Raw genomic sequence first — 24,048 nt, 5'->3', positions numbered from 1 at the left:
CCCGCAATGGGTAGGGTTTAAGGGTTAACCGATTGCACATTTTGAAAGATGTATAAGAAGGGTACAACAGAATCTTACTGATGAGCCTGTGCTTGGGTGAAACGCATTATTTTGGACTACAGGTCAAAAACAAAATATCAAATTGAAAACATCAAATTGGATGTAACAATAAGATTATAATTGATCACCATATGGTTGAGGGAGAGAGGATATGCTTATAGGGAAGGTTGTTAATTTAATTTAAAAATGTTCAACCCGAGAAGTTTGAAGAGCTTTTGTGGAAGAACGTAAATGTAAAAATGTTCTTATCATCAATCGTGTTTTAGAAAACCTTTTTAATAAAAATAAACTAAGTAAATTAAATTATTTGAATTGGCTTTTGTATATAAACATTGAAGCATTTATTTTTGTATAGATATTTAATTAATTTTCCATTAAATTATTCTTTGTATTAGATTTTTACAAAATTAAACATTTTTTTCTTTGACAGTTCTTTTAAAAAGATTTGACAACATTAAAGCATAATTTATATTATAGGTGCTGTTAGAAAAAAATTATTTTTTTTTCTAAAAATTTACAATTTAGTGTTGTTTTTTTTAAATAGTTTCAAAAAAATAAGTTATTGGCTTTCATTGTTTTTTTTTTTCTGATTTTTATTTTAGTTTCTGCTTAAAAAATTATAAACAAAATGCTGCATCATGGCTAAGTTTTCGTCGATTAATTGTGTGTAGACTTTTTTTGTTGGTGTTTTTCATTTATATTCAACGACTAGGACCTTAAACTTATCTATAAGTATCTCATAATTTAGCTCAAACTCCAAATATCACACTATGACCCCCTATGCCTCTCCTTACTTCCATATTGTGTTGAAAAAGTCCATAAACGAGTCGTAAATCATGAATGTAATACCAACATCGAGACACACACGTCCCAGCCGGGGCACTGTGCCCTTGTAGAATGCAAATGGTCCTTCTTTCTTCCAAATTTGTACAGCACAATCGACAGTGTTTTTATACTTGGATGCTTCGAGACCTTGCATACGAGTTTTCACCACGTCCAATGGTGTATTACCGAATACTGATGCAGCACCAGCAATGGCACCAAATAGACCAACAATTGGTTTAGGAACTGGCTTGCTTCGATCATCGCCCATATACAGATCCTTGAGACTTTCGACGACAAAGAATCGAATGGCTTGATTGGATCCCTGTTTAAGAATGGTTGGCGTGAGACCCTTGTAGATTCCAGAAATACCTTAAAATTAAAATATTTTGTTAAATAGAATTTGAGAGATTGATAAATTTTAAAGTTAACCTTCATTTTTAACAATGGTTCTGACACCATGAGCAAATCCTTTGTATTGTGGGTTGGCACTTCGTTGGTCGTTGATGAACTTAACTTTAATTGTCTCCATTGGAGTCACAGCCAGAATAGCTTCGCATATACCCGCTCCCAAACCACATAGTAATTTTCCACAATTACTTAATTGACCTCTACTGTCGACCATGTTTCCACGGAAGTATTCAAAAGCTCCAAATCTGAAAAACAAATAATGTTTATGTGTTATAAGATGTTGTTTCTAAATAAGTAAAAGTAACTTCTTACCTTGCTGCAGATTTGGGTATACTTCCATATAAAAGAACACTTAGCCCGCGGTAAAGGCCAAAGAAACCTCGTTCTTTTACTGTCTTTTTAACACAATCGGCGATACCGTTGTAGCGTTTATTTCCACCTTGAAATAAAGATCAAAATGACTGAATTAAGTAAAAATAAGTTAAAAGAGGATTTAGGCATATTTGTAAATTTTTTTGTCTTGGAGTCTTAAAGTTGTATGGTATTTTTCACTACTTTATTCATCGTTTCTTCTATTCTCTAAAATCTCTTTATAGTCCAAGCGAAAACGCTAAAAGTTATGATAAAAAGGTTCATTTCAAAGACTGATTTCTATATTATTCAACATTAAACCAAATAAATCATAAGAGGTTTTTATAAAACGAAACTCCAAAGCCAACATTTTCCCAAAAAGAAGCTTACTCATTTGCATTATTATGGAATACTAGAACGTTTGAACAGGTCTTGATGACCTATAATTTATAAACGTGGAAAATTCAACAAAGCAATTCCCACCATGCATGGGACCGAAGAAGTCCACTTTACTGAAGTGGATTATGTTCGTACTAAGTTAGAACTAAAGCTTTAAAAGTGGAATAAGTTCCCATCAGGGACTTATTTCCGTGATAGTTGTCATTTAACCAATTTAGGTTTTATGATCTAAAAGAATTTAAACCCACTGAAAAAAAAAATCCTTCATTCGATTCGTTTTTCATGTCAAATCTTAAATTACCTATATTTCAATTGCCAAAATGCTTTTTTTTTACCTTTCTCATCCAATTGCAATTGTGTTTTCACATATTCCGTTGGGAATGTAATACAAATTTCGATTCCTCCTGTAATACCACCAGCTACAATACCCTTTAAGCCTTTGGTTTGTCCAGCAGGTGCAGCAGCACCTGAATTCACCATCCATGGGCGTTGTCCAAAAGGACTTACAAAATTTCGTTTATCCATTTCGATTATTTGTTTAAATTTTTGTGTTGAGCAATGTTTTCAAAAGTATTTACAAAAAATATGATTGTTTGAAAAGATATGAGCTGATATGGAGTGGAATGTCTGAAAAGAAATAAATATAAAGATATTATTAGATTAAAGTAACTTAAAATTGAAGATTTTTAATTTTAATCTTATTGACAGTTAAATTCTAATTCCATATAGATTTAAATCTTAAATTAAAATTAAAACGTTATACTTTTGTTCTCGAACTAATAAGTTCTGTTCTATGTTTTGTATTTTGTTTATCAGTAGTTCGTGACTAAGCTTAATTTTTTATCTTGCTTATTTGATTTGGAATGTATACTTTTGGCAGCAAACAGATACTTTCGTTGACGTACCAATAGATAAGAACGACAAATACATACATATCTATAAATCTTTTTAGTAAAACAAAAGGATTTATTATAGTTAATAAACATAAACGTGCAATTATATTTGTTTATCAAAATGTCAGCTGTATAAACTCAAAAACGTGAATAAATTGTTTTAACTATATTTGATCTTTAATCAAGATTAACAAAGTAAATATAGCTCTGCTGAGTTATATTTGCATAAATCACATAAACATACAATGACTAAGAAGGAGTATATTTTAGGGCTACAGAGCCTAGCGAAAATGGTTCTGGTAGATGATTCACCACCATAAATATAGTTTGCATTCAGGGTGTTTAAGTTTACTGTTCAACAGTTATTTTCTGCTATAAAGAAATATTTAGCTAGATTCAGGTTTAGAATTAGATTTAAATTTAGATTAATCAATGATTGGTTTTATAAACATAAAGAAATTACTGCAGTGATTAAAAAAAGTATATAATTAATAATTAAATAAAAAAAGGAATTAATAGCCTACGTTAAATTGAATGGTGCGTCTTAATAATACTGTTTAAACTGTTTTTAAGAAAAACTCGAATAGCATTGGATAAACTGCATTTTAAGTTAAGGTATGTCTTTAGGAACCTGCATAGACAGTTTATTCAAGCAATAAATCAAATGCTTTATGGGTCACTGTGGCGTATACGTAACATTTGTGCTATATAAAAAGACCTAAACAAATTTCTTACGCTGACCAAAAAATCTAGCCAAATGAGTTTCTATAGTGATTTTCTTATTTCTTGAATGGTGTTCTCTTGATAATTTTGAAAAATATGTAATTGGGTATATTATAAGAACAAAATTATTCTACAGTAACTCTGTATCTGCAAAATTGATACCCTTTAGCGATGATTTAAGAAAACGCTTACTTTGGTATGGCTTTACTCATTTTAATGTTAGTTTCTCCGTTAATACTTATGATAGAAACTTCATTAATGTCTTGATTTTTAGAAGAAACTAACTGCATTTAAAAAATGTTAAGATCTTTTTTTATTGCTTAGATATTAATTTTTAATGGGCATTCTTTTTTTCTTACCCATGATAATTTTTTAGTGTTTTATTAATTTATACTTATGAAGAAAACAATAATGAACAAAAAAGTAATTTACAAGTTTGCCAGAAAACTCATAGATTTTATGATATTTAGGAAAACCTGCACCAGGTAAAATCTTTAAAAATTGTGTTTTTTTTTTGCTCTAGTCAAAAATGGGTAAGAATTAAAAATTTATTTTTGTGAGTATTAATGGAAAATCTAACATTAACATGAATTAAGGCACATCAAAGTAAGCGTTTTCTTAAATCATCGCTAAAGGGTATCAATTTTGCATATAGAGAGTTACCATTATTTAGTTTTAAAACATTTGTACTAAAAATTTTTTGTGACAAACAGAAATGTTAACAGGTCCAATCTTTAGCATAGTGAGATTTAGAAATGAAGGACGAGTAAAAAATAAGTTTCCTTTCAATAAAAAAAATGTAAGTTCCTAATTAATTAATTCAAATCCAATGTTTTCGATGAAGACTTGAAAAATTCTACACCTTGTAAAACCTTTTCCAAAAATAGCAATCATTTTACGCTATTAATCGAAATTACGAGGCTATAGATAAAACTCAGAGTTAGGGAAAAATTACTATAATAAATAATGCGAACTAAAAATATGTATCCGAACAACTCAATAAGTCGAGAGAAAGTAAATAACATAAAAACGTAATTTTTGTCTTCGTTTTTGAAGACTTACAATATTACATGCACTTTTTGTGTGCTAGAAAATAAATTTTTACTTGCGATATAGGGACTATAGGGCAAGTTTAGGATTCGTAAAAAAAATCGAACTTGAGATAACAATTTTACATGACATTACGATGATGGAGAATGCCAAAAAAGTGGGTCCGGCAATTCTGTCTGTCTGTCTGTCTGTCTGTCTGTCTGTGTGTCTGTCTCTATCTGGAGCTGCAGCCTAAACGAGTGAAGTGATTTTCTTCAAACTTGGTAGTTAGCAGTTTTTGGTGATTCCCTAGAGGGGAAATTGAAATTTTTTTTTATGACCAAAACTAACGGTACCTGCCATATAACAGAAATAGAAAAGTTAATTTTTTTCAAAAACGGCTCTAACGATTTTGATTAAAATTTTGTGTGTAGTACTACACATAAGAGCCAACTTTTGAAATAAAAAAAATATTTTTTGTACTATAACTCTATCCAACTTTTTTTTAAATAAAACTCAATATATATTTATTTAATTATGAAAAATGATATTTATTTATTCTCTGTGTTACCTCGACTACGATAACCTTAACACTTAACACTACTCTCTGATCGGGATGCAAAACGATACATCCTTGTTTTTTTTAGTCGCACTCCATCTCTTTCTCGCTACAGATTCGACCATCCTGACAATTTTCGTCGCCCTCGTCGAAGTCTAATTCCAGCTCGATCCACGGCTTCATCCGATCTGCTGACCAAATCGCAGAGTAGGGTTTCTGGGTTCTACTAGCATACGGCATATCAGCTACTTGGTATCGATCATGTGGAAGAACTGCAGTTACTTGGTAGGGTCCTCTATATCTCGGTTCGAGTTTTCGTGAAGTTCCTGTAGCCGCAACTCCGTCGTTTACCGACATCACTAGGTCACCTTCTTTGTAAGTTTTTGCTTTACGGTGTTTTTGATCGTGTCTATGTTTCTGTAATTGCTGTTTTTTTTCGGTGGATTCCATTGCATCCTTCCGAAGATTTTCAATGCTGGGGAGTGTTTGGTTAAGTTCTACAGTTTGAGCTAATGCATCTTTCATTGGATCTCGTGGGATGTACCCCATCAACAACTGATGAGCAGTTTTTCCTGTGGTTTCATTATAGGTATTGTTGACTCCCCACTGGACGAGTTTTATTTTCTGGTCCCATCTGTTTTCTTCTTCCACGGTCGCCAAAAGCGCATTTAAGATGGTTCGGTTGTATCTCTCAACTTGACCGTTTGCCCTAGGTGTTTTGGTGGCATTAAGTACATGTTGAATTGAATGTCCCTTCATGAACTCTTCAAATGCATGTGAGGTGAATGCAGTTCCCCTATCCGATATCATTCGGCGTGGTGTTCCAAACGTAAAGAACAAATCCGTAAGAAAGTTCAGAACTGGTTTTGTCTGGGTGTTGGGAACGGCTTTTAAGTTTATGAACTTTGTGAATGCATCTACAACTACTAAAAGATATAAGTTCCCTTTTGTAGACTTCTGGAACGGACCCAGGTGATCTATGTGTAGAGTGTCGTACGGTACATTGCCCTTATGGATTGGAAACAATTCCCCTCTAGGTTGTATTTCCTTCTTGTTGTAAGCGCATTCCACGCATGCTTTAAGGTATTTTTTAACGAATTGGGTCATCCTCGGGAACCAGTACCGGGCTTTCAAGTGTATAAGGGTCTTTTTCTCTGCAAAATGACCCATCAAATCATGACTGTAGTGCAAAACTCTATTCCTCACCCCTTTTGGTATAAATAGTCTAATCTCACCTTCAACTTTTCGATAGAGTCGTCCTGACTGAAGGGTGTAATCATGGTGTATTTGTTTACCAGTTTCGTTGGTCGGAGGACTTTTTAGAATTGTGACAATGTCAGACACCTCTTTATCTTGTAACTGGAGTGAATATATCCAGTCTGGTTCTTCGATGGTCACTTTCAATACGTTCATATCGGCAACTTCAGGGGATTGGGAAGGTTCATATGGATTTCTGGACAGTGAATCTACGTGGAGCATTTGCTTGCCCGACCTATGAATTACATCACAGTAATATTCCTGCATTCGCAACCACCAACGGGCTATTCTGGATACCATCTCTTTTTTTTTCATCGTCGTCTTTAAAGCTTGGCAATCAGTAACGATTACAAAATATTTTCCAAGCAAATACTGCCGGAACCGATCTGTTGCTTCCACCACCGCAAGTGTCTCTAACTCATAACTGTGGTATATGGTTTCTTCCTTAGTGGTTTTTCTGCTATAATAAGCAACTGGATGAAGGTTTTTACTCTCTTTTTGCAAGAGAACACCAGCGAGGCCCTTGCAGCTAGCATCAGTATGTAGTTCGTGTTCGGCATTTGGGTTGTAAAGTACGAGAACTGGTTGGCTTACTAATAACTCTTTCAATCGATCAAAGGCTGCCTGTTCTTTATCTCCCCACACAAATTGTTGGTTTTTCTTGGTCAAGTTCGTAAGAGGTGAAGCAATTAACGCATATTCTTTGATGAATTTTCTGAAAAAGCTTGTTAATCCTATAAATTGTCTCACCTGGTGCTCATTGGTAGGTTTTTCGAACTCCTCTACAGCGAGAGTTTTGGCTTTCCCAGGTCGCAATTGGCCTTCTTTGACAATGTGGCCTAGAAACTCTATCTCTTTTTTAAAGAATTCGCATTTCTTTAAGTTCAACGTCAAATTTGCTTCGTCCAAAATACTCAGAAATTTTTCTAACTTTCTCATTCCGTCATCCAGGGATTTAACAGGTATGACGAAATCGTCCATGTAGCTTACAATACGATCAGGTAACATTTTTTGTTTGATTACTTTCATTAATTTCTTGAAGTACGCTGGAGCGTTCACGAGTCCGAATGGCATTACTTTAAATTCGAACAGACCATCCGGTGTAATGAATGCAGTGTAGGGTATGTCTTCTTTTCGAATGGGTATTTGATAGTACCCTGATGCCAGATCGAGAACGATGAAATAATCGAACCCAACCAGATTGTTGAGTTCTTCATCAATTAATGGTGCTGGAAAGTTTACCTTTTTTGTGACCTTATTCAGGCGTCGGTAGTCCACGCACATCCTATCATCGCCATTTTTTTTCTTGACGAGGACTACAGGTGCAGCAAAATCGGATTTAGATTCTTGTATGATATCGCTGCTTAACAAAGTATTCACCATCGATGAAAGTACCTCACGTTTAGCATAGGGTACTTTATACGGATGTTGTGAGATAGGATCGCCCTTAGTTAACTCTATATCCATTTCTATTAAACTTGTTCGTCCTAATTCTTTCTGTTCCTTTGCAACGCATTTGCGAAACTTATTGAATAGTTTAACTAAATCATTGGAATCGAAATCTTCGTTTACGTGGAGATCAGCTGCAACGATTGCTGGATACTTATTATTGATGTTTCTTTTAATTGTCAAAATATCTCTTTCTTTGAATACAACACATGTAGGATCGCTTAGAACGTCTTTTCCGATCAAAATTGGTGTGGGTATAATTTGATCCGGAACCACAACAGCTTTTATCGGAAAATGCGCATCATCTATACCCAAGGTGCACGAGATACGACCCAATCCTTGACATTTACCACCACCGAATCCATGTAATGTTATACAATACGGTTCAATTCGCATTCCAGTGTCATTTGCCATGGTTTGTGAAACTATAGTTTGCTCGCTGCCTGAATCAAGTACCGCTGAATATTCTCTGCCCGCTACTGTTACTACTTTATCATAGCAGTCATTTTTTGCTTGATATTGGATGACGTTTATACGAATATTCTTTTCGTTTTGTTTTTCAATTTTATTTGGAATTTTGTTGCTGCTTTCCTTGCTTATTGGCCACGATCGTTTCCTACTTTGAGAACAATTTCGAGAAATATGTCCGGCCTGGTTGCAGTTGTAACATATTAGTTGATTTCTTTGGGGGAAAGCAACTCGGCTGTGCAACCCTGGTCGTTCGTTTTTGGTTGGCGCATGATGCCAATTTGTCAGCCCGCTAGTTGGTGGCCTGTTGATGTTTCCGAATCTTGATGGTCCACTGCCCGAAGATGCGTTGCCTCGCACATTGTCCCGAATATTCTCGCACCATTTTATCTTCGCAATGAGTTCCGCTATGTTATTGAAGTCACTTCCTGCCAAAATGGAGCTCAGTTGCGGATTATTTAAACCGGTGAGTATATACTGGATAATCATGTTATCGCTGAGTTGTATTCTTTTCCCCAGCATATTCATTTCAAAGCAGAAACTTTCAATTGACTCGTTCGACCGTCTTGTTTTCTTCGCCATCTGTTGGTGGACTTGGATTTCACTCATTTCCTCAGGGAAGTTCTTCTTGAGTCCCACCGACAATTGTGCCCATGACACAGATATTTCCTGGGTGGTATCCCACCAATACCGTGCGGGTCCTTGCATCTTTGACGATGCTGCCATTAAAAGCGCCCGCTCATCCCAGTCATAGATCTTCCACAGCGTCTCTACACGATTCACCCAGTTAGCAGCTGACACGGATGATATATCCCCTGGTGAAAACATAGGAAGCGCATCAGCAATATCTTTAATGCTGCAGTTGATCTTCGGTCCGACTGCCCTTGCAATTGATGGTATTGTTGTTGATGATGTCTGTCTTTCTAGTCGGTTCAAGCTTTCAGCAATCTCTCGTTCTTTTCTCAACAGTTTTCTCTCGTTTTCCAACAGATTTTTCTCTCGCCTTATGATGTCCCATTCCCTTTCTCTTAAAAGTCGATCATCCACTATGCTCGATTCCGACAGTGAAACAGCTTCGGATTCGTCCACATCAGTACGCCTAACTTCAGATGGGATCTCATTTACTTCGCTCGACTGATTGAATGGTTCTTGATCCCCTTTTTCTCTATCATGTGTCAAAATTCGATTGATTAGGATTCTTTTTGTCCCCTTCTGTGACAACCCCCTATTCGCCAACTCGCTGTGGAGTTGTTTTAGATTGAGTTTTTCCATCTAAATCTGTAAGGAATATTAATAATTCAGTATTTCTCGTTTAACTAAGTCAATTCTTTTATTTATCTTGTTCGTAAATATTGAAAGCAACTTAGCTACATATCAAACAACATAAATATCATTATTTAATGTATACCTCAACAATACTTGTCGACACAATACTTTAATTTAATAACGTTTAAGTCTAAGACGCCACCTTTTAAAAAAAAATAACTACGAGGATTCAAATTGCTGTGTTGCTACCAAACTTCCCTTTCTTTTTTTTTTTTTTTTTTTTTGTTCCACTCTCAACCTTTATGTGCGCATCTCTTTCTATCTTCTTTATTCAACTCAGGTTACTTTTTCGTGTACCGAAAACGTAACAACTAAATTTCTTCATCCCGCTCTTTAAATATATGTATTTATCTCCTTCCCTCTTCTTTACTCAATCGTAAAGCTTTCAACATCAGTTAACATTTTGTATACCAAAATGTAATAACTCTTCATCATTTTCATTCTTACTCGCTTTTCCTCTCTTTTATTTTCGTTTCAACTATTTTTTACTCTTTCTTCAAAGCTCTTGTTTCTTTTCCATTTTATTTATCCATCTTCCCATAGCAACACGAACAAATCGCATTTCTCTTTATACAAGGTGTTATAGTATTGGTAGCGTCCACAGACTTTCCGTTACATTTTTGCAAATACACATTTTTAACAAATAATATATATTTTTTTTTTTTTTTTGATGATCAAAATTTTAAGAAATCTACTATTTTGTGAACCAAAATCGTAGAGCCAGGATTCAACCATATAGAACAAATGGCCTTTTGTTCATCTTTTTTCTTTTTTTTTTTTACTTTCTACTCATTACTTATTAATTACAATTCATTTACTTAACTCAACGGCACGTATTTAATCCTTAATACCACTTCTGATCTATAACTCTATCCAACTTTTTTTTAAATAAAACTCAATATATATTTATTTAATTATGAAAAATGATATTTATTTATTCTCTGTGTTACCTCGACTACGATAACCTTAACACTTAACACTACTCTCTGATCGGGATGCAAAACGATACATCCTTGTTTTTTTTAGTCGCACTCCATCTCTTTCTCGCTACAGTACCGTTATTAACGGTACCTGTCATAGAACGGTTTTGTTCGTTTCTGAATATCTCGTACAACATTAACCCGATTTAAATGAAAAATTTTTATACAAAAGTGTTTAAGTAAAGATAATATTAAACTTTTAGAAAATTTTCAAAAAACGTATTTTTGGTTTTTTAAAAAATATTTCAAAATTTTTTTTTGAAAAATCAATTTTTTGAAAACGGATCAGTGAAAAATTTTGAAATTTTGTTTTAATGTGTAAATTAATTATTTCTTCAAAATGGCATACCAACTTTTTTTTTGGAAAATGCTAATACAATTTTCTAAAATTTTTTCTAAAAATACCTTTTTATACAAGAAATAAAATGGCATATTTCTTTTTATTTTAAGATCATTTAAAACGGTCTTTTAATTAATTATAAAAACAGATTTAATTTTTTTATACTACTTATGAAATTTCTTCAAAATATCAAATTTAAAATTTCTTGAATAGAAAGCTTTAACATTATAGTTACTTTAAGCATAAGAGCAAGTACGTGCGACCCCAGTCGTGCAATTTATTTATGGAAACTTTTGTTTTGCTTCAGTTTATTCCTCTGTTCCACAACTGTTAAGAAAAGTTGATATTCATTTTGTTTGTTGCCCATTTTATTTTATCGTACTTTCATAAAAATATTGCTGTCATCAGGACAGATAAGAACAGAACAGCACAGAACGGAACGGAAATACAATGCATACAAGTGATAAACTCAGAAAAAAAAGTACGTATACGCCACAGTGCACAAACAAATTTGATAGAAAATAGTGCAAACATAAATCACATTATTATCTTGCACTTTAAAACAACTTCAATTATATTGAATTAAGAGCCTTTTACCGTTAATGGGGTAAATTTAAAGTGCTCCAGTATAAAAGACTAACAAATTAGACCAATTCCAATATAAACAATAATTTTTCTGATTCAGACGTTTGATTTGCTAACAAAATTTAGCATTCTGCAATTATTGAGAATAAATAAGGTATACAAATATAAAGTGGCATTGCAAATGGGAAAAGGAAATATAAACACAATATGTGTCGGCATAGACGTATATGTATAGAACTCGAATATTTGGAAAATATTTGTCGTAGACTTGCAACAGTCTAAACAATTATTATATTCTGGAGTCTAGACGAACCGTGCTTTTGTATTGTAAGCTTAAAATAAATCTGGTCATAAAATTAAGTCAAGGTAATTTACTTTCAATACTAAACATAGAATTTTATTTTATTTCCGTGCGCAAAAGTGTAAACATACAAAATTAAAACAAAACAGAAAACATTTTATTTAAAATGGGCTAAGTGTCGGAATTTCCTTATTCGTTCTTCTTTGGCCATAATCCAGTCAATATTAACAACAAAACGTGGATGCGCTTTGAATATTAAAAGAAAATTATTTAATATATTTGTTTACACTGCTACGAAAGTGTCTTGTTTTAAAAAAAGCTTTCTTTTTAATTTCTCTTGTTGTTGTTTACTTTCATCAAAGTTCATTTGTTGTAAATTTATTGTTTTTTATTGAGAACATTATACATGTAAGCAAACAAAAGAAGACAAATTGCAATTATTGCACACAATTTATATTTATTTTTTTCTCCTGACAGATGTTTTCCTCAATTTATTGCGTTAATAGCTTCAATGAGATATTACGTTGCTCACTAGTTTGCCTCCTACAAGTGAATTTTTAATTATATCTGTGTGTGAAAATTTGCCAGTAGTTTAAATTTGTCTTAGATCCAAAAGGAAATACTTGATGTGCAAATTGATTTATAGAGATTATTTTAAGGAAATAAAAAGTTTTCTTTGATTTAGATAAAACAATACAAATAATTTTTTTTATTCATAAGTCTATGTATTCATTTATTTCAACCCTATAGAATATTTGTTGAGGCAAATACGAAAAAGAAACTCTCACAGTTTAAAGGTTGTTTTTGTTTGTTTAGTTTTTTTTTTAACTTGAACAAACTATAGACTTTAAATAAAAAGACTGATCATATACGTTTTTGTGTATCTTACATAATAGGAGGTAAGTGACAAGTTTATTCGAAAAAAATTACTTATCATTACAATTTCAATCGAAAACTTTTAATTTTTATAGTTTTTGTTCACTTTTCAATTAATATTCTCGCTGGCAACATAAATCTCAAACAATTTTTTACAATATTTGCTTGTACTTTAGAGTTTAGAATTTAGACTTTCGTCTACCAAAAATCATATTATCAAATATAATTGGGTCAATATTATTGCAAACATTAACTGATAGTACCAAAAAGTAGTATTGCATTTTTAGTTCACGTATTTGTACCGATTTTTCGATTAAATTATAAGATAAGAAATTGCTGATGATAAGGAAAAAATATTAATGGATTTCTATTTAATATACCTTTCATCGTGATTTGGGATATTGAGGAATACAATTTGTTTCTAAAAAATTCACGATCAAAATTGAAATATTTTTATGTGAAACCGATGGGATTTTTTTTAAAGATAAACCAAAAAATATTTTGTTTATCGTCAGATTAATGAAATTCTGCATTATAACTCTTTAATCAGAGAGAGTAACATCATAGCTGAGATTGAATGTGATTTTCAAGCCTCACGTGTTGTTTGAAATTCCTTAAGAATAAAATGCACGTATTTGGTCTAATGGTAAAAGTTTTTGAGAATGTTAAAGCTTGTTTTTTTTTAATTCATAAAAGATTAACTTTAATGTAATTTTATATCTAATTTAATTTTATAAAATTTTATTTTAAAAATATAAAAACATCTTTTTTATGTAAAAAGTTTTGACCTAAAATCTAAAAACAAAGTATGCAATTAAATATTTTGTTAAGCAATTAATTTTTAGAAGAAATATTTCAGAAATTGCTAGAGCCGTTTAAATTTATATGCCATTCAAAAGATATAGAAAATATTGAAATATTTTTGAATTATTTAAAAAAAAATCGTTGGTATTAAAAAAATAATCATAAGCCATATTTTAGTAATTTGATTCACATTTAAAATTGATGTATCAAAAAATTCAATATCTTGTTTTTTACTTGCAATATAGGTAGGTACTATATTCGTAAAAAAAATCGAACTCGAGATAGCAATTTTACATGACATTACGATGATGGAGAATGCCAATAAAGTGGGTCCGGCAATTCTGTCTATCTGTCTGTCTGTCTGTCTGTCTGTCTGTCTGTCTGTCTGTCTGTCTGTCTCTATCTGGAGCTGCAGCCTAAACGAGTGAAGTGATTTTCTTCAAACTTGGTAGTTAGCAGTTTTTGGTGATTCCCTAGAGGGGAAATTGAAATTTTTTTTTTATGACCAAAACTAACGGTACTTGCCATATAACGGAAATAGAAAAGTTAATTTTTTTCAAAAACGGCTCTAACGATTTTGATTTAAATTTTTGTGTGTAGTACTACACATAAGAGCCAACTTTTAAAATAAAAAAAATATTTTTTTTACCGTTATTAATGGTACCTGTCATAGAACGGTTTTTTTCGTTTCTGAATATCTTGTACAACATTAACCCGATTTAAATGAAATTTTTTATACAAACGTGTGTAAGTAAAGATAATATTAAGAATTTAGAAAATTTTCAAAAAACGCATTTTTGGATTTTTAAAAAATATTTCAAAATTTTTTTTTGAAAAATCAATTTTTTGAAAACGGATCAATGAAAAATTTTGAAATTTAGTTTTTATGTGTAAATTAATTATTTCTTCAAAATGGCATACCAACTTTTTTTTTGAAAAATGTTAAAAAATTTTTATACATAAAAAATTATTTTTTTAAAAAACGGCTCCTACAATTTTCGAAATTTTTTTTCTAAAAATACCTTTTTATACAAGAAATAAAATGGCATATTTTTTTTTTTAAGATAATTTAAAATGGAGTTTAATTAATTATAAAAACAGATTTAATTTTTTTATACTACACCGAAAAAAAAAAACCAATATCAATTTAACATTTTTTAATTATCAAATTAACATTTTTTAAATATCAGCCAAAAATGCTATATAAAATGTGTTTTATGATATTTAAAATGTTAAAACAACATTTTTATTATCAGGATGATATTTAAATGTCACATTTTGGAATTTTTTTTGATATTTTATTATCATTTTTTCATATCAATTTCTCATTTCAAATTATTGAAAAGTATTAAATAAAAAATTCTTAATGTGTACTAATTTAAAGGCGCTTTGTGTTTTTTCGAAGTAAAATGTATGATTTACTGAGAAAATTTGATCGGCACTAAGATTTTACTTCACATAGTTTGGGAGAAAATAACAAAACAATTATATCACCTATAAGAGAAAAAATAATATCACCATTATTTTGTAAAAAATATTCCCTTTCAGTAATGTGTTGAAAAAAGAAAGAAAATTCTTAAAATAATAAAAATAATAAAAATGAAAAGGAAAGAAATAGGTTTCATTATAATAAACTAAAACGTAAAATCTAGTCAACATTGATATTTTAATTGTCAAAGTGAAATTTTCACTATCCACTTAAACTTAAAAAAATGTCAAAATGATATTTTAATTGTCAAAGTGAAATTTTCACTATCCCACCTGAAATTAAAAAATGTCAAAATGATATGATAAAATATCAAAATTGATATTTTAATTGTTGGACGACTTTTGTCACTGAAAAATGTTAATTTGATAGCTGTTATTATCAAATTTTTTTTTTCGGTGTACTTATGAAATTCCTTCAAAATATCAAATTTTAAATTTCTTGAATAAAAAGCTTTAACATTATAGTTACTTTAAGCATAAGAGCAAGTACGTGCGACCCCAGCCGTGCAATTTATTTCTATTTAAATTGATTTTAAAAAAATAAATTAATTTTTGAAAATTTTATAGATAAATAAATAAGATAGAATTGCTTGCAATATGGTTACCCTAATGTTTACGCTAAAGTGTTCCTACTATATGAAGTCAAATTTTTCAATTTAAATGTATAGGTTAAGAAGTAGTTAAAAAGGCTTTATTAATCATAATCATATTCCTTATCATATTCAAATCTGTACCTTTTCGGACCAGTTCAAATTTAAAATATTTTACTACTTATATAAAGTCACAAGTAGTACCTACAAATCTTCAAATCAAGATACTGACGTCTTAAGTGAAAACCATCAAAATCGATTTTGTAGGGTTTGTTGAACATAGTAAAACTGCATACTTTTTTTTTAATATTCCACCAAAATGCAAAAAAAAAGGTTTTTTGGATATTCAGATTCACATATTGTTGGGTCATGATAACCTTGTCATGTGTTCAATAAAATATTAAATATTCTTCATATAAAAATGCATAGAAAATGTATAGAACTGTGTAAAAATGAAACAAACATTTTTCTAAAGTAAAATTCAAATATTCAAATCAATCACAAATAAGTATGACACGTTCAAAGTACAAATGGTTTGTAGGTAGGTATAGTTTGTTTTTAATTTTTTTATACAGAAATTGCAAATTTTAAATGGACTTGTTTCATTTAATCTCATTTAATCTTATACGTTTGTATATAGACTTTTTTGGCACAAAAAAAACACAGATACAAACGAAACTAAAATATCAAAATTAATTCCCTGCACATTCAAAAAATCTAAATTTTATCCAATCTTTGAAAATGGCATGGTATGATAAAACTTCTTTGGAAAATGAAAGTTATAACTTGAATCAATGCATTTGTGTTAATTTTTTTCTTTGGCTAATATGAATAAAACATCTATAACTTTCATAGAATTAATCAAAAAGATTTCTTTCAGTGTAGGTACCAATAATTCATTATAATGCTTTATGTTTATTTTATTCTATTTTGTTTAAACTATGTCAAACACAATGTATCCATACCCAATATATGTACATACATATATATCCCACTAAAATTATCACCGTCTTGTTTGCATTTAAATTTGACATAGAAACATACAAAAATTTCAATCTTGTTTTGAAATAAAAACTTGCGATACCTTCTTATTTTCAAATAAATTAATACGATTATCAACCTTAATCGCGTCTATACATAAACATTACCAATCATTGATTACATAAGCTTAAAAAAATAATTGAAACAAATAATATTTTTCCATTTAGTGGTTCGATTAATAAAATTTGTGGCAAATGGCGATAGGAGTCGTATCACTAAATTTTGTCGAACCACATCAAAGTTGTGATGTGATTCGCAATCTCTACCAAACCACTTCGAACAAAATCGTGAAACCACTACACCAATGTCCGCTGTCCGCCCTTCACCACCCCACACTTGATGATGCATCACCATCATCACCAATTCAAATCAAATGCCGGCCTATTGCTGGTTGATTTGAAACAAAAATTTAATTGCTTCAGCAGAAAATGAACTTTTATGCACATAAACATGCAAACAAACAAAGGTATCGTTTCCCCTCCATTACCCTACTCTTAGTATTGACGTCATTTAACACTTGGTGAATTCTTAACAATTAAATATTCACTTAACATTGATTTTGTTTTTTAAAACAAAAGTTTAAAGTATTGGAGTTTTTTTTCCAATTAAACAAAAACACAAAACAAAAAATTGCTTACAGGAGAAAAAAATCGTATGATACCGGTGTGCCACGACCACGATACACCTTCAAACAATAAAAAGCATAAAATGCGGATTGAAAGCGGAGCCAATAATTCCAACTGTTGGGGGGATCGAACGAAAGCACAGAGTCGGTCGACACAACAGCACGTACGAGAGACGGTTCAATCTCCAGCAGAAGCGATCATTTACTGGATAGAGTAGTGCAAGACATACGCGGGTGGACCGATGTTGAGCTGTCCAGTGCAAAACAGTGCTTTAACGATTTGGTTGGTGCTTGGGGCAAATGTGTTAGGAACTTTTGTTTTTGTTAAGTATAAGTAAGTAGGTAGCATGACTTTTTTTGCGAAAGCTCTAAGATCCAGAGAACAATGAGTGAGCAGCTATACCATTTTGCGTATATTAAAACACTTACACCATGACCAATGAAAAAAAGTGTTACCGAGCAACGAAGTAGTAGTTAGGGAGAAGGTGAGATAGTTGATCATTATTTTGTGAAACTTAAAAAGCGAAGAAATTCTTAAAGAATTTTGTAATACATAAAAATTTTAATTATTTTAACCATTTAACTGCTTTCATTAGTACAGTCAGAATTCTAGTACTAACAGTTGAGTAGAGTTTTAAACTCAATTATTGCTTTTGTAAATTAAAATACTTAAAAAATAAGTGAATTTTGTCAATTTACTGCAGTACCTAAAAGAAACGATCCTCGTTTAGGAAGAAGGACCAATAAAAAAAATGATTTATAACAACAAAAAAAATATTTAAAAACTAGTTAAATTTTTTGTAAATATAAATCATTTTAGGTATACACTGAACCAAATCCTTACGTAAATACAACGAAAAAATTCGTTGAGCCAACGAAAATTTAATTAATTTTCAGCCGATGAAAAATTTAATTGGCTGAACGAAATGGCTTTCATACGTTAATGAAGAACTTCATCAATTAACGAAAACTGTCGTATTTTAATGAAATTTTTCATACAAATTTTTGATCGAGAATTAATGAATTTTTACATCACTTTACGAAATTTTTTCATCAATTAACGTAAAATTCCGTAAGCTAACGAATTTTTTCGTAAATTTTATGAATATTTTAATTAAATTACGAAAAAATATTCGTTAGCTAACGAAACTTTTCGTTGTATTAATTATTCTTTTAGTAGATTATACTTACTTTATTTTCGTAAGCCTATGAATTTTTTCGTAAGTCTAAGAAATTTTTCGTAGGACTACGAATTTTTTCGTTAATTTTTCTTCTCCAAATTTTGGAACAGAAAACCTGAAATTCGAAAAAAGTGGAGCACAGCGAAAATTTTTAACCATTTAAGAAAAAACATTTGTTGTTTTGAATTTGAATTTTTAATCATGGGATTCTAAATTATAAACATCGAATAAAAAAATTTAAATACATTGAATAAAAAAAATTAAATTAAATTCACTGAAAATTTTGAATAATATGTATATGGTGAACTTTATCGTATCCGTTATAGTTTGGAACAGAACCCATCCATTAGGATTAGGATGAGATCTATGGAATCTGAAAAAAAAGAAAAACAAAGAAATAAAATTATAATATTTTTAGAAACAAAATATTTTTTTTTATAAAACATAGGAAGCAATAATCGAATGGTACTTACTTTCCTCTATCTCATCGTTCATCCACTCTTCATTCACTTTTCTTGGAGAGCTTGGTCATGGTGACGCTCGTGGTTGGACTTTGAATAGCTGTAGAAGGATATTTGGTTTTTGAAGTCCAATAAGTGATTTCCTCCATTTTTTCGGCATATTCCAAAATAATTTTGCTTCCGGTTGTTGAAGTGCAGGTAAATGTGCCGCTTTTCATTGTTTTGAGAACGTTGACGTGCACCTTTTAATATTTTTAAAAAGATAAAACAGAATCATAACTATTAGGAGAAATAAAAAGAAAGGTAGGCCTAAAAACTCCTGGTACAAGCAAATGCAAAAACACCAGCATTCAGTTGGCCTCAGAAACGGAACAATACAAAACCGGGAGGCTTGCCGCCGATTTCTGAGGTCAACCCGGCGAACCCCACAGGCGGATCACTAGTGTGAAGCAGTAACGTGGGAAGGTTATGATCCCCTCGACATCGAGATCATAACAGCGCCGAGAAAAAAAAGGAAGAAGAAGATAACTATTAGGAGTCAGTTTGCAATTTACATATCTTACCTATAAAATGCTCGCGTAAATGGCCCAATTTCAAAAAAAAAGTTATTTTAACTTCTCTTGCTGAGCTTTTTGAACGATTCCTAATAAAAACACCTCTTATTTTCTTACACAATTTTTTTTTTATTTATTCCGCGTGGTAAGTCTTCGATGTTCGCACTTGATTTTAAAATGTGACTTCGACTACCAGAGAAATGCACACAAGAAACGAGAGTAAAGCGCGCTCTGTTTGCATTTTTTCGTTAGTCTACATTTTTTTTCGTTGGTAAGTATTTATTTTCATAAACAGATGTATTTTTTCATAAGCCGATGTAATATTTCATTAGTCTATGAAGAATTTTCATAGGCCAATTCTTTATTTTCATAAAGTGATGAAGATTTTCGTTAGTTAATGTTGAATTTCATAAGTTAATGAATTTTTTCGTTACTTAATTAAAATTTTGATAAAGTAAGGAAAAAAAATTCTTATTTTTATTCTTTAAATGAGTATGAAATTTTTCGTTTAGTGATGAATCTTTTCATTAAGTTGGATTTTTTTGGCACTAAAAAGGGAGAAAAAGTGTATGAAACCTTTTCATTAATTGATGAAGGTTTTCATATTACGAAAAATTACATATTTTCGTTGAGACAACGAAAGTTTCGTTGGGCCAACGAAAATGTAGTGTATGAAAAGATTTTCGTAATTTTACGAAATTTATTATTTTCAGTGTACCTTTGTTGATAGTCAAGATTCCACACATTATTTTTTTGTTGTTGTTTTTGGAATTAATTTGTTTTTGAGTTAATTTTATATTAAAGTTTGTTATCTAAAAAAAATGGATTCAATGTTTATTTCCAAAATTTTTTTTCCAGATCTTGACTTGGAAAACAATAACTTCAAAAACAATTACTTGATTTAAAAAATTTAAATTAAATGAAGAATAACGAAGAAAAAAATAACAAAAATAATAAAAAATTATTAAAATTATTTTTATTTTAAGTGGAGTGATTGAATATAATCCAATATAAGTTCAAGTGACCTCAACTCCAAAAATGTATAAAGCGTTTCGCCCAGGTACGACAGTGGGCTCATCAGTTAGATCTGTCGTACCCTTACTAAGACGCCTTATTTTGGTCGATGTTTACCGACACTATATAAAACTCACAGCATGAATATACTGTGAATTATAATATTCTAAGGGAATTTGTTTAAATTCAGACACTTAGAAAATGTATGCCCGTGGTCAGGCTTATATAATAACGAAGAAAAAAATAACAAAAATAATAAAAAATTATTAAAATTATTTTTATTTTAAGTGGAGTGATTGAATATAATCCAATATAAGTTCAAGTGACCTCAACTCCAAAAATGTATAAAGCGTTTCGACCAAAATAAGGCGTCTTAGTAAGGGTACGACAGATCTAACTGATGAGCCCACTGTCGTACCTGGGCGAAACGCTTTATACATTTTTGGAGTTGAGGTCACTTGAACTTATATTGGATTATATTCAATCACTCCACTTAAAATAAAAATAATTTTAATAATTTTTTATTATTTTTGTTATTTTTTTCTTCGTTATTATATAAGCCTGACCACGGGCATACATTTTCTAAGTGTCTGAATTTAAACAAATTCCCTTAGAATATTATAATTCACAGTATATTCATGCTGTGAGTTTTATATAGTGTCGGTAAACATCGACCAAAATAAGGCGTCTTAGTAAGGGTACGACAGATCTAACTGATGAGCCCACTGTCGTACCTGGGCGAAACGCTTTATACATTTTTGGAGTTGAGGTCACTTGAACTTATATTGGATTAAATGAAGAATTCCTGCTTTTTGAAACAAAAATCTTGTTTATTTCATTTTTTTCTTGGATTTCAACAAATCCCGAAAATAAAATGACATCTTTGGTCAAGGATAAGTACATTATTTATAAAAGGGCTACATTATTTACATCAAGTAAATAGTCAACAAAAGTCATCTTGTTTCACTATTTAGTAAGCGATTAAATACTAGATATTAAAAGGCTCACTGTGGCGTATGTGTAACTTTTGTTTTGTTATAGAAACACCGTATTGCGATAAATGATAAATGTAGCTTCAGTATAGCAAAAGGAATTCAAAGTAGTTTTAAGTACTAAGCATTAGATAAATATTTCCAAAGGAACTCAGCTCTTATAATTTCTGAGTAATTATGGAGATAAATTCAACTCTGTTGACTCTTCTGTAATCTTTTGATTTGTCATGTGAAGGTTTGCACATGAAATGCGGCACTAATGTTCTTCCGTCAATCAATCTATAAACAAATTCTTGCCGACCAAAGAGGCAAAACAAAAATTGTACAAATGGTTTAAATTTGCTGAAGTTACATTTATCTGGAAAAAAAGAAGCCTACGCTACCTCGCACTTGCCTGAGTCATAATAAAATATTGCGAGTCGCATTGTAGTAAAAAAAAAACTATAACTAAACTAAAATATCGTCAGCATGACAGTTAAACCAGTATATTAAAGGCTTGGCCACACCGAAGGGTACTTGCGGTAACGGTACGGGTAATTGTATGAAAAAATTTCCACAGCTGAATTTTGTTGGTCCAGTTTCTAATTTTTTTTTCATACATTACCCGTACCGCTTCCGCATGTACCCTTCGGTGTGACAAAGTCTTAATTCTTTATTAAGGCAGCGTTCAGATGCAGCTTGATAAATTAGCTAAATTACAAGACATGTTAAAAGTAAAATGAAATTTTAAGATTTCACAATTTCAAAATGAAAATGTAAAAAACAGCTCTCATGATTTTGATTACCTAAAAAAGTTTTTTTAATAGTTACTATTTCAACGAAAATGTTTAAGAAACCTCGATATCAAAATTAGAAACATCATCAAAATTTATAACAATATTTTCAAAACAATCCAATGAATATTTAATTTCTGGGGAAATTTAATTCAAAATATTTTTTTCTTCTAAGATTTTCTATTTTTTTTTTTGTGTCTCTCTTTTTATTAATTTAATATTAGTTTAATATAAGATTTTATAAAACTTTTTTTTTGTCCCGCGTCTTGCTCCCAGAGATATAGTCACCGTATATTATGTATTATGTGAAAAAAACCAAACTTTGCCTTAGGACCGAGGACCAGTGCTAGTACCGGGTCCGGGTCTAGCTAGACCGGGTACCAAGCTGGACTAGTAAGCTGGACTAGTACTAGTAAATTTAAAAATAAAAATGGAATTACTCAGAAACGAGATCGAATTTTATTCCTTGGATAGTAGCTCAAGTAGCCAAATTCATATCTAAAGATAGCTTTATAAAAATCCCAACATTTACATTGGTAACAAATATTAATTCCGTCCTTAATCGTTTAGAAACCGCTTAAGATTTATTTTCGATTTTTATATACATATGTACTAACCATATGACATTATTGCTATAACGATTTAATTTTTTTGAATGAAATTTTACAATTTCATTCATTCATTTGTAGATTTCTATCTTAAAATCAGTTAAAACTAACCTGCACAGTTATTTTAGTGCACAAAAAACACCTGTTTTATCATTGCATTTCCGTCAATTCTAAAATGACCTATGGCACTTCCTTTTACGTAACCTCCGTAATTTTCAGATAAAATCAATAAACCTCCCATTCTCTGATGTGTTTGTTTAGTAAATCCTCTCCCCATGAGTTCACCCCCACCCACACTTTTGATCACAGCGCATGAAAGAAAAAAATTGTGTACAAAACATCTCAAATGACATCAGCAGCTCAAGTCTCCTTTTTGTGCTTTGATTGCCTTCAAAAGATTTATATTGTTTGTCAGGAAGAATACAATAAGCGACAAGGGTTCGTTGCCATTTTCTATAAAAATAAAACCACATTAGGGTTTAAAACTTTCACTTTTTTTTAAAAAAAGCCTTTGTCACCTTTCCTGTCTTTTGAGGCAACCCGTCGGTCGGTCGTTGTAAGGACTTTTCGATGAAATAAATCAATAAAATGAATTTTTCATTTATTTATACTCTCGGGTAGGTACTTTGAATTGTTGAATATAAATGAGCACTTGAAAGGCTGCAAGTAAAGTGGTGCTATGTACTCACCTTTGATTTGGCACATTTAATTAATAATATTCATTCTGCTTGAATTATTTTTTTTTTTTTTTCAGTCGTGTTGAAAACGATTGTGTTTGTAATCATTGAAAAACATGAGGCATTTTATATTCCTGTCCTCACTTTAACACGCACTTCAATTAGAAGCAAGTAATGATTTGATGATTCACCGGCACGAACTCACAGAATTATCCTTTGTGACTCTATGTACCTACTTTTGAAAAATATGTTTTTTAGACGGATATTTCTAGGAATGAAACCAGGTTAATATGATTCTTTTTTTAACTTTTCAACTAAACAAGTAGTAAGTCATCACCGGCTTTTGAACCTTTTTAATCAATAAAATACAAACAGAAAACAACACCAAGTCACGCTATCTAAACTTATACT

At 31.0% G+C, this 24,048-nt stretch overlaps 1 protein-coding gene across 2 annotated transcripts; it reads right to left on the bottom strand.

Moving 5' to 3' along the window:
- Window positions 1-358: 358 nt before the first annotated feature.
- Window positions 359-24,048, bottom strand: LOC129917973 (putative tricarboxylate transport protein, mitochondrial). 2 transcript variants are annotated; one of them, XM_055998242.1, is made up of 5 exons: window positions 23,650-24,048; window positions 2,379-2,670; window positions 1,606-1,732; window positions 1,315-1,538; window positions 359-1,254 (listed from the first exon to the last, which is right to left on the bottom strand). In XM_055998242.1, the coding sequence occupies exons 2-5, from the start codon at window positions 2,566-2,568 to the stop codon at window positions 851-853; spliced, it is 945 nt and encodes a 314-aa protein (XP_055854217.1). In that variant the 5' UTR covers window positions 2,569-2,670; window positions 23,650-24,048; the 3' UTR covers window positions 359-850. The 2 variants fall into 2 exon arrangements, with proteins under 2 accessions (XP_055854217.1, XP_055854216.1); XM_055998241.1 differs by lacking the exon at window positions 23,650-24,048 and adding an exon at window positions 17,391-17,647.

The sequence above is a fragment of the Episyrphus balteatus genome, chromosome 4 (assembly GCF_945859705.1).
Source record: "Episyrphus balteatus chromosome 4, idEpiBalt1.1, whole genome shotgun sequence".
In the NCBI taxonomy this organism is placed as follows: domain Eukaryota; kingdom Metazoa; phylum Arthropoda; class Insecta; order Diptera; family Syrphidae; genus Episyrphus; species Episyrphus balteatus.
The sequence above is the reverse complement of the archived record's forward strand: the minus strand, read 5'-3'. Positions and strand labels throughout refer to the sequence as shown.

Coding starts and splice junctions, on each gene's coding strand:
- LOC129917973 (XM_055998242.1), bottom strand. CDS start 2,568: ATGGATAAACGAAATTTTGTAAGTCCTTTTGGACAACGCCCATGGATG. Junction 1,539..1,605: donor ATACCCAAATCTGCAGCAAG/GTAAGAAGTTAC, acceptor TTTGTTTTTCAG/ATTTGGAGCTTTTGAATACT. Junction 1,255..1,314: donor AACCATTGTTAAAAATGAAG/GTTAACTTTAAA, acceptor TTTAATTTTAAG/GTATTTCTGGAATCTACAAG.